This window comes from Nanorana parkeri, unplaced genomic scaffold (genome assembly GCF_000935625.1).
Source record: "Nanorana parkeri isolate BGI_ZX_2015 unplaced genomic scaffold, ASM93562v1 scaffold130, whole genome shotgun sequence".
NCBI classification, from domain to species: domain Eukaryota; kingdom Metazoa; phylum Chordata; class Amphibia; order Anura; family Dicroglossidae; genus Nanorana; species Nanorana parkeri.
Genome location: NW_017306398.1, coordinates 533740 through 546961, shown reverse-complemented (window position 1 = coordinate 546961; position 13222 = coordinate 533740). Strand labels below are relative to the sequence as shown.

Sequence of the window (13222 nt, the reverse complement as noted above, 5' to 3'; positions counted from 1 at the left end):
CCCCCAGTAATTATTTCAAAACATTGACAGCTATGACAGTAGGATGAATATTGGCTCAGCAGTTTTTGCAGCTGTCTACCCTTGACATCTCCCCCTGTGCTACTCCACGCACAGTAATAGATCCCGGAGTCGCTGCGGTCGGTCGTGTTTGCTGTGAGAGTAAAATCGGTGGTGTTGATCCGCGTTCCTTTAAAGTGCTGAAACTGCTCTACCGATGTGCTGCCCAGGGAGTAAGAGATGAAGTGAAGGGGACCTCCGTCCAGCCGGCGTCTGTACCAGTACATATGGGGGTCCCCTTGCCGAACCACCTTGCAGTGCAGTATAGTGCTCTGACCCGCATGGGTAAAAATAGAAGAGGGATGCTGGGTGATAAAATCGGGCAAACAGAACGGCAGGAAAAGAGGCAAGAGAATCAGAGGGACAAACATGACTGATGATACGCGTCAAGTCGTGCGCCCATTATCAAACCACACGTGTGTTGTCTGTTACAGCTTGACACGGTGTCTCCTCCTTCTGTTTGTGGTTTTCTCTCCCAAAAATATATGTGTTCAGAGCAAAACGCTTCCTGAACAGATGTCACAGAAAACATGTCAACTAAAGACAGGCGTTAGCAGTTGGAGTGTCCCTACACTTTTCACCGCCTGAGGCAGGGGGATGGGGTGGAGGGTAGTGGTTGCTGGTGCTGCAGGTCTGGGAGGAAGAAGTTGGTGGTCTAAGGGTTGCGCTGGCAGGGTATGTTACTCAGGGGGGGAGATGGGGATTCCGGATCTGTCCGGCATCCCACCCAACTCACCTGGACTACAGAATATTTAGCCTTTACATTGTAGAGACCTGAGAGTGGATTGAGTAGCTTAGCAAAAGACACTGGGCAGGGCTGACACCATAAAAAAGCTGTGTGGTCAGTTCACAATACTGAGTGCATTTCTGGCATATCAACACATATTTTTTCTGTATTTGTGGGATCTTTAAAGGGATGAAACATAGGGAAATGTTCTGTAGAGATGTACTATATATGTTTTTTTTCTTTTTCATTCACCTTGACATGCACTTTAATGCTCCGAAAAGTTTTTTTTAAAAAGCAGGCATTGTCTTTTAAATTCTAGTATTTTATTAGTCCACATGATATAGAAGGTTAACCCCGTAATCAGCATTTAAAACACACATTTGACCAGTGAGCACAAGACCAATCCTTAGTTCAGTCACGTTATGTCGTCGTATGTCAGAGGTGATTGACGTCTCTGTCTCTTTTATTGAAGATAAGGATTTCATTCCAGACCCGGCCCATTCTTTGGTTTAAAATTGTTGAGTTTATAGAAAGTTGAGTGGTCAGCTAACCAGAAATTTACAGCCATATACTATGTAACTATGTAACATAGGGGTGTTTTATTAGCCCCCGTATGTGATAGCAATAAAGTTTAGTGAAAAAAAAATTAAGTCCCCCCCAATTTTTTTTAAAGTTACACATGAAAAAGAATAAAAAAAAATTGTTTTAAAGTCCCCACCCATACATACACGCATGCAAACATGCATCGGGGGCACATACGTGCAAAAAAGACGACTGCACCCATTACGCCGCGCATGTTACATATCGCCGCGAACGTCGCAGTGAGAGCAATAATTCTAGGGCCATCAATCACTGATAACACTAAACTGATGAGCGGTAAAAGCTTTTAAAGTGTCGTCTATGGCCAATTTTGGGTATGGTAGTTTTCTGCGGTTTTGCGGGTGCGCGCAATTTTAAAGCTTGACATGTTTGGTGGCTATTTACCCGACGTGACCCTGACTTTTATATTTTACCAAAAAACTGGGTAATAATAAATGTTTCCTAACATAATGTAAAAAAAAACTTTTTTTTTTTCAAAATTTTCTGTAAGTTTTCCTAATTATAGTAAAAAATAAAAACCCCCAGTGGTGATTAAATACCATCAAAAGAAAGCTCTGTGTGTCCCCAAAAAATGGTATAAAATTAATTTCAGTACAGCATTGTATGACGGAATAAATGTCAGTCAAAGTATCGCAGCGCTGAATACTGAAAAATGGCCTGGCCAGGAAGGGGGTCTAAACACCTGGTCTTCAAGCGGTTAATATACAATAAATGTATGAACTGTGTAACTTTATCTTCCATTTAGTTATTGCTATTTTGTCATATACTACAGTGCCTCACACCCCCCTAAAACCGAACTAGTGCCCCCCCCTCCCCCCTGCAAGCTGGTATATCCTGCAAGCCTTGCCACCAGCATTGTCACTCTGTAATACAATCACAGGGGGGGCTACACAAAACATTACAATGTATTGGGAGATAGAAGTCACGTGGTTGACCAGCCAACAGGGTGTGAGCCGAAGCACGCTGCTCATGGCTTAGATTACATGAAAATGGTTCACTGAGAATTTTCTTTCAAATGCAGCATTATGCTATGTACAAAATACAGAAGATACAAGAAGATACATTTGTGTTTATTCCAGGACTCCTAAATGCTCCCTATTCACTTCTAGCATCATACCGACAATCACTTTCAGATCATTCTAAACAGTGTACCATTTGTGTCTGCGAGGGTTCTAATTCATCAAGGGGCATGGTATAGCTAGTAGCAGTTACATTCAACTGGGCTTGTTCTTTAATGCTGACAATGTTTCACTACTCATTCAAACATTTTCCTAAATTCTAAGATTCACCAAGAATTTATGGCCACACAAATAAGTCAATCCCCTTTATTCAACTTACCATGGAATGTGTCAAGTTGATGTTGATTGTCCAAGAACAAGGCGTAATCATTTTTAATACCACCGTGTTCTAAATACATAATCCAATCACAATGGATCCAGAATGTCTAAGCGAGGTGTTTACTGTTGGAGTTACATGCAGGGCCGGATTTACTCTCTCTGCTGCCCCAATGCCAGGTTCCTCAATGCGCCCCCCTGTATGCAAGCTGCATACAAGTGATCTCGGCAACATCGGTGAGATCACTTGTACAAAGCAAGCGATGGCTTCCCTGCTTTACATTTAGCCCTGCTTGCCCAAAGCAGGGCTAAATGTAGAAAACAACTACACGCCCGACACCTGGAACTGCATGTCCCGGGCGTCGGGAGAAAGGAATTCCACACCCCCGCTGCCCCTCTACTCCCTGCTGCCCCAAGGCCGGGCCTCGTTTGGCCATGTGAGAAATCTGGCCCCCGGTTACATGGCTGAGGTGTAAATTGTTTTCAAGGTGTTGTCATGTAACCTATGTCCTGACACTCATTAGAACTGAGGAAGCTTCTCGGAAGAAAGATGCAATGTTTTTAACATTATAAAACCACTCCAGTTGATTGTGACTAACAAACCTAACCAAAAAACGCATCTGTTTTGCAGGTATCCAGATCACATGACAGTTCAGGGGTTGCAATAAAAAATTACATTTGATATTACCTTGAGAACTAAAGTAGAATTTGTGCTGAATAGATGTCTGTCTTTGTGAATTCCCACCACTGTCCATCAGTAACTGGTTATTAGATGCTCAACCGGCAATTCATATTTTTGTCTGTCTTATCCCCATCACTGTCCATCTGTAACTGGTTTTAAGATGTTCTATTGCCAATAAATATTCTTGTCTTGTGCCCCAGGATCTTGTGGCATATGATTGATTGAGTTGTCTGGCTTTGCGTCCTCTGGAGGCATGCTGACCTGTAGCGTCGCTGAGAGATTAATGTCAGTCAGTGGTCCTCTTGATCATAGTCCTGTCTCAGTGAATTTGTGAGTCTTGCCTGATATTTCTGCATAAGTCTGTCTTGTGTCCTTAAGTCACCCTGCCTCTCACGGCCTTTAACGCCTCCCGAGCCGCAACAAACGCCAGTCTCTGCCAAGGCTTCAGACTTCAACAGGTTCTAACGGCTGTAGATGAGCTTTCAGAAGCTGGATGCTGCTGAGTATCTTCTTCTGGTGGCCAGAAAGTGTCACACCAATTAGCTGGATATCTCTGAAAGTGAGAAAAGGGAGAAATCGTTTAAACGGACATCGTGAAACAACAGCATAAAAATGTGCTAGGCATGTAAATTATTTAGGCAAAGACAAAAGACATTTTATATTTGCAGTAATATGAGACAATTTGATGGAAGTATTCATATTCACAGCCGGATTGTGAAATACTACATCTTTTTTAGATGAATGTTCTATGAAGAGGGGTCTTTTTGAGGATATGTCTACTTTAAATTAAAATGTGTCAAAAAATGTCCATGCGGTGATAAGTCCTTTTTCTCACTCCTGTTAGTGGCATTAGTATAAGATAGGTCAGTCTGTCAGTAAAATATATGAGAGGTTAGAATTCGTCTGCTGGTATGGAAAGTTAGGGGACACCTGACTATCACACCTACAGTATATGAACTTGTTGGACATCCCATTCCAAAACAATGGGCATTAATAAGAAGCTGACCCTCCCACCTTTGTGGCTACAACAGTCTCCACTCTTCTGAGAAGGTTTTCCACAATATTTTGGTGTCCGTCTGTGGGAATTTGCTGCCCGCTCAGCCAAAATAGCATTTGTGAGTCTGGATATTGATATTGGGTGAGAAGACCTGGATTTTAGTTTGTGCTCCAGTTCATCCCACAGGTGTTCAGTAGGGTTGAAGACAGGTCTCTGAGCAGGCCATTTGAGTTCCTCCACACCAAACTTATCAACCCATGTCTTTATGCCTGTGTAGCCTCCCCTGTGATTGTATTACAGTGTGCCATTGCTGGTGGCAAGGCTTGCAGCTCTTTAAACATTGATTACATGGACAATAGTAAATGAAGCACATATCTCTGGGTTAACCATACGGTCATAGTGTTAACTTTTAGAGATCTCCAAAGATTTTATATCTTTACCTAGAGAATTCTGTGCTGGAAGAAATACACTATACAGCCAAAAAGCTTGTGGTTGCCATCTGACCATCACACATACAGAAGCTTGTTGGTTATCCCATTCCAAAACCATGGGCATTAAATGTCTCTGAGGGAACCTTGGCCAATTCAGTAAAAAAAGTATTTGTAAGGCACTGAAGTTAAATGTAAAGACCTCGCTTACAATCAGCATTCCAGTTCACTGCAAAGGTGTTCAATAGGGTTGAGTTAGGATTCTGTGAAGGCCACTTGAGTTCCTCCACACCAAACTCATCAAACCATCTCTTTATGGAGCTGGCTTTGTGCACTGGGGCACAGCCATGCTGGAACAGAAAAGAACCTTCCCCAAACTGTAACCACAAGGGGGGAAAAGCACAAATGTCTAAACTGCCTTTGTATGCTTTAGCATGAACTTTACACTTCACTGGATTCACCTGAACTCAATAATAATGAGGGGGGTACACATAATTTTGACCATATGGTGTATATTCTATGTCCTTCACACGGTCAAACATCTGTATACTCACAAAGTAATTAGAAGATATCTATAAAAAATTCTTATAACAGATTGCATTCAGTATGAATATCAATTTTCCTTACTCAGCAGTCAGACGAGAAATGACATCTAGGCTCGTATATCCGGCTTTGTCAAAGTTCTCCTTGTATCGTTCCATTTTGATGGCCTCCAGCCACTCATGGGGTGATGAGAGGGAGGGGAGATCTGGAGGACAATTGCTCAGAAGAGGCTGAGAGGGTCTGACGGAGAAGAGAAAGTTAAACATGGCAGCTTTCCGCACTAGTAATAATCATTCAGCCGTGTTCTGGTTTTCACAGCTCTTACCTTACGTTAAATGGGCTTTTAGTTTAAATAATTTATAGCAGTGTTGGAACAACTCACTAAATAAAACAAAATCTTACCATTCCGGCTTTTAGAATAAAATAATTGTGTTTGTATTTACTCAAAGACATTAAAAGTCTTCTGAAAATCTGTTCTGCCGACAACTTCCTCTTTTCGCCCCTCATGTTTCTGTTCAGAGCATGAATATTTGCCACGATCTGTATTTTTTTGCACTGCAGGCTATAATAGGATCTTTGCTGATGGGTTTGTTACTTCCGTCTCCTTGTTAAAATTCCCAATAAATATATGAACTGTGGGGCAGGATTTTTAGCCCTTTACTTAACCACAAATTAACAATTCCTAATAGAAGCCAAAAGAGGCTTGACTAACATCCATCCTTGTCCCCAGCCGCACCCTTAATGACAGCTCCAGAATTGAGTATCTCTGACTTTTCAAGGAACTGAGCCCCCGTTAAAACAATTGAAACCAATAGGAGAGCACCATACCATTAGATTGATCCCCCCCCCCCACTTTGTAACCATGTCACCTTTTCATGGGCCTCTCAAAGACCCCCTAACCTGCCAAGCCATCATGCCAGTCACATGAAAACCAAATCTGTGGTCAAGCAGTTAGCAAGGGATAGTGGGTGGGACAACTTTCTACCCTTATTGACTGTCCAGAATGAACTCCCAGCAGCACTTGCAGATCCTACCTCTGCGGCTCTTCCCTACCACCTGACCCTCCACCTCCAATCAGGTAAAGCCGGCTGCTTCTACACTAATAGTTAACTCTTTCCTGGGGACTATTCCTCACCCCATTCATGTAGACTCTTTGTTAATCTTTTCTTCCGGGTATATGTATTTTGTGGATGAACAGAGAAAAGGGCTGTGTGTGAGACAATCTTGTGTCGGAAGTAAGCTTTTAGAGCATAAGAGACATTTGACAATACACCACCTATCTTTCAATATGATGGACTTGGCCATAATTGACACTTGGCCGACAACAACAGTAAAGAACAAAACTTTGGTATAGGGATGAACAGTCCAGTATCAGGTTCCTTCCCAAGTTTCTCTCCAAGATAACCCTTATTTTGACTTTACTTAGTCTTTATTGGTAGTAAATGTCACACCCCTCTGAGGAAGTCCAGGTAGGTGGACAAAAGGTGTTAGAGATATGTGTGGTGATTCTGTATCCCAGCTTGTACAGCCTTGTTATCCCTGTTACCCACCAACCACATCTACATTGTCTGGCACAGCAAAATAATGACTGGAAATATGTTATGTGATCCAGCGTCGACTCATGGTGGACCAACATCTTGTGTTCTTAGGGACATGTATAGGTACAATGCAATGCTGCACCAGATAACTAAGGTTGCTCTGATGTATTACATATCACAGGCACTGCTCTCTTCGTGGACGCCTACCCTGCCTCTTCCTAAACCCTGAGTTATTACTCTTTCAAACAACTCATTCCCACCTAGCTGCCAGCTTTGGTATCACCTGCCTCTCCCTTTAAGATTGTAAGCTCAAACAGACAAGGCCTCTTGTCTTGAGTTGGGTTGTAACTGTAATATATTCCTTATATTAAAAAAAAACTGCGCAAACTGTTGGCGATATATACATTTTGAATAATAATTATAATTAAATGCATATGCTGGGAGTAGGAGGATTTTAATTGTCCTAAACTTAGGAGTGTTTTTGGTAATTAAGAAATCAATGTTTTGGTAATCTATTTGAATATTTGTAGATACGTTTATTATTCATGTGGCATCTGACTTCAAATTAATATCTCCAATTGATAAGGGGGGATACATTCTAAAAAAAAAGTCCAAATCCTCCTATCCATGCCATGATGCTTTGGCAATCCGTACTCTAACACATCAGTAAACTTTCTACATGCATTTAGATGTTAATTGCATCATACATCATTTCGATATACTGTATAACCATCACTCACCTACTGGCTGAAACTCCTACTGTTTTCAAACAATTGGGGTTCCTGATCATCCGATCCAAAGAGCTGACAATCTGTTCGAATCGCGGCCTCTGAGGACGGTCCCGCTGCCAGCAGTCTAACATTAAGAGGTGCAGGACACTTGGGCATTCGGGGGGTGGAGGAAGACGGTATTCCTGCTCGATGGTATCCAGCACCTGAGGATAGGACAGAGAATGAAAGTGCATGTAAATTCAATCACAAAACCTCAGATGAGCTTTACCATGTTAATAGAGACGAGTGAACCTTGCTTGAAGTTTGCAAACCTTTGTGGAGAACCCCAATGAAGTCTTCGGGAGAGAATCTTTTTATTCAATGTTGGCCATTTGTAGGTCTTATAAGCAAGCTATTGTCAATGTATTGTATAAGATAATGGGCACTGCCCTGGGGATCATGTATTATTGCCAAACTAAAAAAACAATCAATCTTTATATAAAACAAAAAAAGTATCTCTTTCTTCACAGCATTGTCAGATCTCCTTAACAGCTCCAACACATTGACAATATGGCTTCTATAGAAAGGGAGTTGGGTTGTCCATTCGTTCAAATTATTGGATCTTGTGAGTCAGTGTGGCAGGGGTTTGTACATTGCCTAACTACATTTTGCTGGAAGGCGTACCTCTTTCTCATCTCAGAAAGTTGGGAGGTAAGGATGTGCAAATTAACATATGTCAACGTGTGTGCATTAAGGTACACGCAGCTTGACTACATTTTTGTGATTTGTAAGCTTTGCAAAACCCGGGGTTTCCCTGCAAAGCTGAATACCAAAATACCTAACACACTAAGGCAATGCTGCTCCAATGCCAATGCGATGCAGCGCATCACAACTCACGGTAATGGAATGTGTTGTGGTATGCTGCATTGCAAAACTGGTGCATGCTCACTTTGGGAAATGTTGGTGCCATTCATTTGAATGGGCTGTCTTAACACAGTGCACATTAATGCACCATAAAATGTGTGTTAGCACAAGTACATTAAACCAATGCAGGGTGCCAAGGCCTGAATGGGCCTTGCATGAAATAAGTAAAATTACCCTAAAACAACCCTCCCCACCACAAGAAAAAAAAAAAAGCATACACACCTTCTAAACAAAATAACAACTACAATTTGGCTTAGGCGAAAATTTGAACGTTCACTGTTGAATTATTAAAATCTTGCAGGCTTACTTATGAAAAATTCATAATTAGCACTTTTTTAGCTTTAGTTACTCTGCCTTCAAGTAATCTGTAGAGAGAAATGATAAATAGGGTCAGCCAGCATTCTGCTTGTGAAAATTTAATTTGACTGGCTGCTATGCTGATCCTTTGGCTTCAGTACTAACTTGGGACAAGCAGGTAAAGCATGGCAGAATTCAGAAGTCCATATCTGCGTACTTGTCCCGGGTCAGTGACTCTAAGTGCTGTAAAATAAGGAGCAGTGTGACCTCCAAGCAATTGGCATTTTTGGAAGGAGAGGTCAGCAAAGGTAGTTTTTCCTCTCTTGACGGGTTTCTTCTTTAGAGTCAGGACCCAGGAGTCAGCTGAGGGTCAATGCCCTGACTGATACCTGACCTCCCATACTGTCTCCCAGCTCTGCAGAGTAGTGAAGGATAATGTAAAAAACTATAGGACTCAGTTATCTGATGCTGTTACCTTCACTCAGGAGCTGGAGGACACTAAGTAAGGTCAGGTAATGTATAGGGCAGACTTCAGATGTCCTGTAAAGGTAAGTCAGTGTGGATATTTTAAATGTTTCATGAGAAAGCTTGGACAAGTTTATCTATTAAATGCTAAATATGGAAATTCTTGGCCAAGGTCATGACTGGTTCTCATTTAAGAGACTGCTTTTACCGAGCAGTTCACTAGGAGCTGGTGCGATTGTCACCTCTACAGCCTTTACTGTAAACATAGACCAACTTTTCTGAACCAGGGTTCAATTGAATTCTAGGGTTCCTTCTGAAGTTCTTAGGGGTTCCATATATAGTGGCAGCTTAAACTCCCACCTAATCGTGCCTGCAAATGGTGGTTCCCGGGGGTTGGTGTCACTCCGCAGAGCCAGCAACATGGAACCAGTGGATCCTCTGCTCCTGACTTCACTACTGACCATGGTGATCTTTATAGCTATCTGTAAGGTGGTGCTGGGGTGGGTGGAGAATTCCTTCCTTTGGCCCCCAATGTAAGGAGCATTCTTCCTACTGACCACCATTGTAAGTAACATTCTTCCCACTCACCACCAATGTAAGGAACATTCTTCGTACTGACCCCCAATGTAAGGGGCATTTTTTCTAATGACCACCAATGTAAGGAACATTCTTCCTACTGACCCCCAATGTAAGGGCCATTCTTCCTACTGACCACCAATGTGAAGGGCATTTTTCATAATGACCACCAATGTAAGGGGTATTCTTCCTATTGACCACCAATGTAACTGGACACAACTTCCTCTGACCACCAACAGAAGTGACTGATGGCCAGTGTAAGGGGGGCCTTCTTCCACTGACCACCAACATAGGGAGACCTGCACTGGCCAGCAATATAAGAGGACACCTCTCCTGCTGATCACATATACTATGAGTTCTGAGGATCTGTCAAGTGTACACAACTCCCACTGCAAACAGTAGATTGTTGGGATATAAGTGCTCTACCCATAACTTCTGTGGTATCTGGGGTGGCGGGGTGATACAAAATTTTATTGCACACCTCTTGATTGCTCATGTCCCAATATGGTCTTTCTCCATAGGATGCCACTTCCCACATGACGATCCCATAGCTCCAGACATCACTCGCGCTGGAGAATTTCCGCTGCTGATGAGCCTCAGGTGCCATCCAACGTAACGACTGTCTGCCGACCTGAAATAAAGTAGAAGATGACTTCCAATAAGAGGAGAGAGCACTGAACCTTAAATCTCTGCTCCTAAGAAATGATTAGCACTCGAAGAAGGAGAACCCAAGGGCAGCTAAACATCAGTTACAGAATTTAGTAAACTGGTATACAAGAAAGAGATTTCTTTTTATAGACACAGGGGAATGTATGGGGGCTAATGTTTTACATCATAAATTACAGTGGGTTATTGTAACTGTAAATCATCATGTCCGTATTAAGTGGGACTGATCCTCCATACTGCTGGTACTCCCAATATTCTGAACAGTAAGGGGCTTACCACATCTCCGGGCCCACGTAAGCCGGACACTTTGCACACCAGCTGGCCATTCACCAAGACACTGCGAGCAGCGAGATTCCTGTGAACGTAACTTCTCTCCGAAAGGTAACGCATACCTGATGCGACTCCACGCAGCATAGAGACTATCTGCAGGGCCGACATACCACCCTCACATTGCTGGGATAGAAGAGAGGATGGATGGTCACAGCACATGAAACTTACAATATATTCCAAATCTATCTATCTATCTATCTATCTATCTATCTAAGCATATGGTCATGTGACCGGCCACCATGGTGCTCCCATGCAAAGATTTCTCCAGCCAAGATTGCTATTTTTGGGGTTCTACCACTCTGTGTGTGTGTTTGGGGCAGGGTAGGCAGAAGATTGAAGGTCCTATTTTAAAAGGTCTCTACACACTTACACAGGCATACTACAAAGCTCCCTGTGCACACTTACTCGAAGATATGCATCCAGCTCCCCGTTCTCCATGTACTCTGTAAGGATCATTATGGGGCGACTTCGAGTCACAGCCCCTTCAAGGCGCACGACATTGGGGTGATCAAATTGTCCCATGATGCTTGCTTCACTGAGGAACTCCGCACGTTCCTTGTCTCCACTCCCTGAGCGCAGCGTGCGAATACACACAGCTATCTCTCTTTTTCCAGGGAGACAAAGGCGGCCACGACACACATCGCCATACTCTCCTGCCAGAGAAAGTAAAGAAAAAAAAAATCTTTACCGTGTTCTGCAACATTTTTAATCTCTGAGTGGTAGTTGTCACCTGGCCCTTCTCCACTTCAAACCCAGGATCCACGGTTGACATAAATCGTATGAAAGGACCGTTTGCTTCCTCTCGGAATTAAATATTAGTACATGCTATATACACTGAGTGGCCAGTTTATTATGACCACCTGACATTTGTAGGCAAATTAGCTATAATTAGCTATAAGTTCGCGCTGAAGTTGCTAGAGGGCCAGACCATTATAAATAGAGAAGCAGGTTGTTTACCACGACGGTAGAAGTGATTTGTTTCTGAAGATACGGGGAAACAACGCGATTTAACAGCCTTTGAACGCGGGATGATTGTTGGCGCTCGCAGACATGGAGCGAGTATCAGCAAAACAGCAGAATTCGTTAAATGTTCAAGAGCAGCTGTTGTTAAAGTGGTTAAAGACTGGACTGTCAGCCGAAAATCTGGGTCTGAACGTGCGAATTGTGGCCGTCAGCGACTAGTTAATGTTAGGGCAGAACGGAGAGTGGCAAGACTGGTACAAGACAACAGAAGGGCAACAGTGCCGTGTCAGATTCCTCGCATCACCTTTCATCATCTCGTGGAGTCACGAGGCGGCCCAACGAAGTACTGATGGGGTGGTCATAATAATCTGGCCACTCAGTGTATAGAGAGAGGCATTATCTGGCAAGATGGTGGACATTTTGTGTCACCTGCACATGGTGAGGGGCTCCAAGATTTATGGGTGATGTTAATAAGATCTTAAAAAGTTATCTTCTGGGTCCTGGAGCTTTGTAGAGCTTTGGGTGTGATAAAGCCAATTCCAAGGTCCACATCTTACCTGGAAACCAGACCTTATTACTAGTCTCAGCTGTCCATACAGTTCAGTGATTGTTGCGTGGAGAAAATGCCTGATAAAAGAAAATGAATGCAGCCACCACATCTACGGAACTGGTAGGCTGCTGTATATTACATTATTGTTCTTGGGATTAGAAGTTAACCCCTTGCTAATCCATAAATATTGCATACAATCATAGCTGACCTATTCATTTATTAAACACATTGGAATATTATAAGAAATACATTTGGGGGGAGGGGGTGGAAGGAGTAGGTTGTTGCATAATATCCGGGTATTTGATGCCTCTGTTCAGGAATAAATAATTTGTACTTTCTCGTTGCAGTCAGTCCAATGAAACAGAAAACTCATAGTGTATTTCTCATAAAACGCCTCGGGGTCCGCGCAAATATTCATCTAATCGTATCTTCGTCTCATTACAAGGAGGATGTCAGGACAAATTTTTAACACATTTTAACATAACAGGCGATTACTTCCACATGACGGACCGTCTTCTCCACCGCAGATGGACTTTAGGGAGCGAGATTAATGCTAATTACCAAGCGGAGGGGGGAGGGGATTTTACAAATGGACATGAGCAGGGCCGGATTTGCTCTCCCTGCCGCCCCAAGGCCAGGTTCCGCAATGCGCCCCATCCCCGCCAACCGAACCCCCCCCCCCAAATCAACGGAGAATGGCAACCAGATGGCAGGGGTGGCAGGGTTAGTTCTAATTTTTTTTGTTTCTTTATTTTTTCTTGCTTTTTTATCACTTTTTTATTTTTATTTATTTTTTACATTTTTAGCTTGTCGTTTACTTTTTTTAAAATAATTT

The 13222-nt window shown here is 42.8% G+C and overlaps 1 protein-coding gene across 1 annotated transcript in view; it reads right to left on the bottom strand.

Moving 5' to 3' along the window:
* Positions 1–3600: 3600 nt before the first annotated feature.
* The window catches only part of LOC108784859 (ephrin type-B receptor 5-like), a 39940-nt gene continuing 30318 nt past the window's right edge, over positions 3601–13222 (bottom strand). The window contains exons 11-16 of the mRNA XM_018553800.1: positions 11280–11527; positions 10782–10997; positions 10360–10497; positions 7647–7840; positions 5453–5608; positions 3601–3953 (exon numbers count right to left, since the gene is read on the bottom strand). Coding sequence (XP_018409302.1) covers positions 3845–3953; positions 5453–5608; positions 7647–7840; positions 10360–10497; positions 10782–10997; positions 11280–11527 — 1061 coding nt within the window. The 3' untranslated portion in view covers positions 3601–3844. The remainder of the gene's footprint in view (positions 3954–5452; positions 5609–7646; positions 7841–10359; positions 10498–10781; positions 10998–11279; positions 11528–13222) is intronic.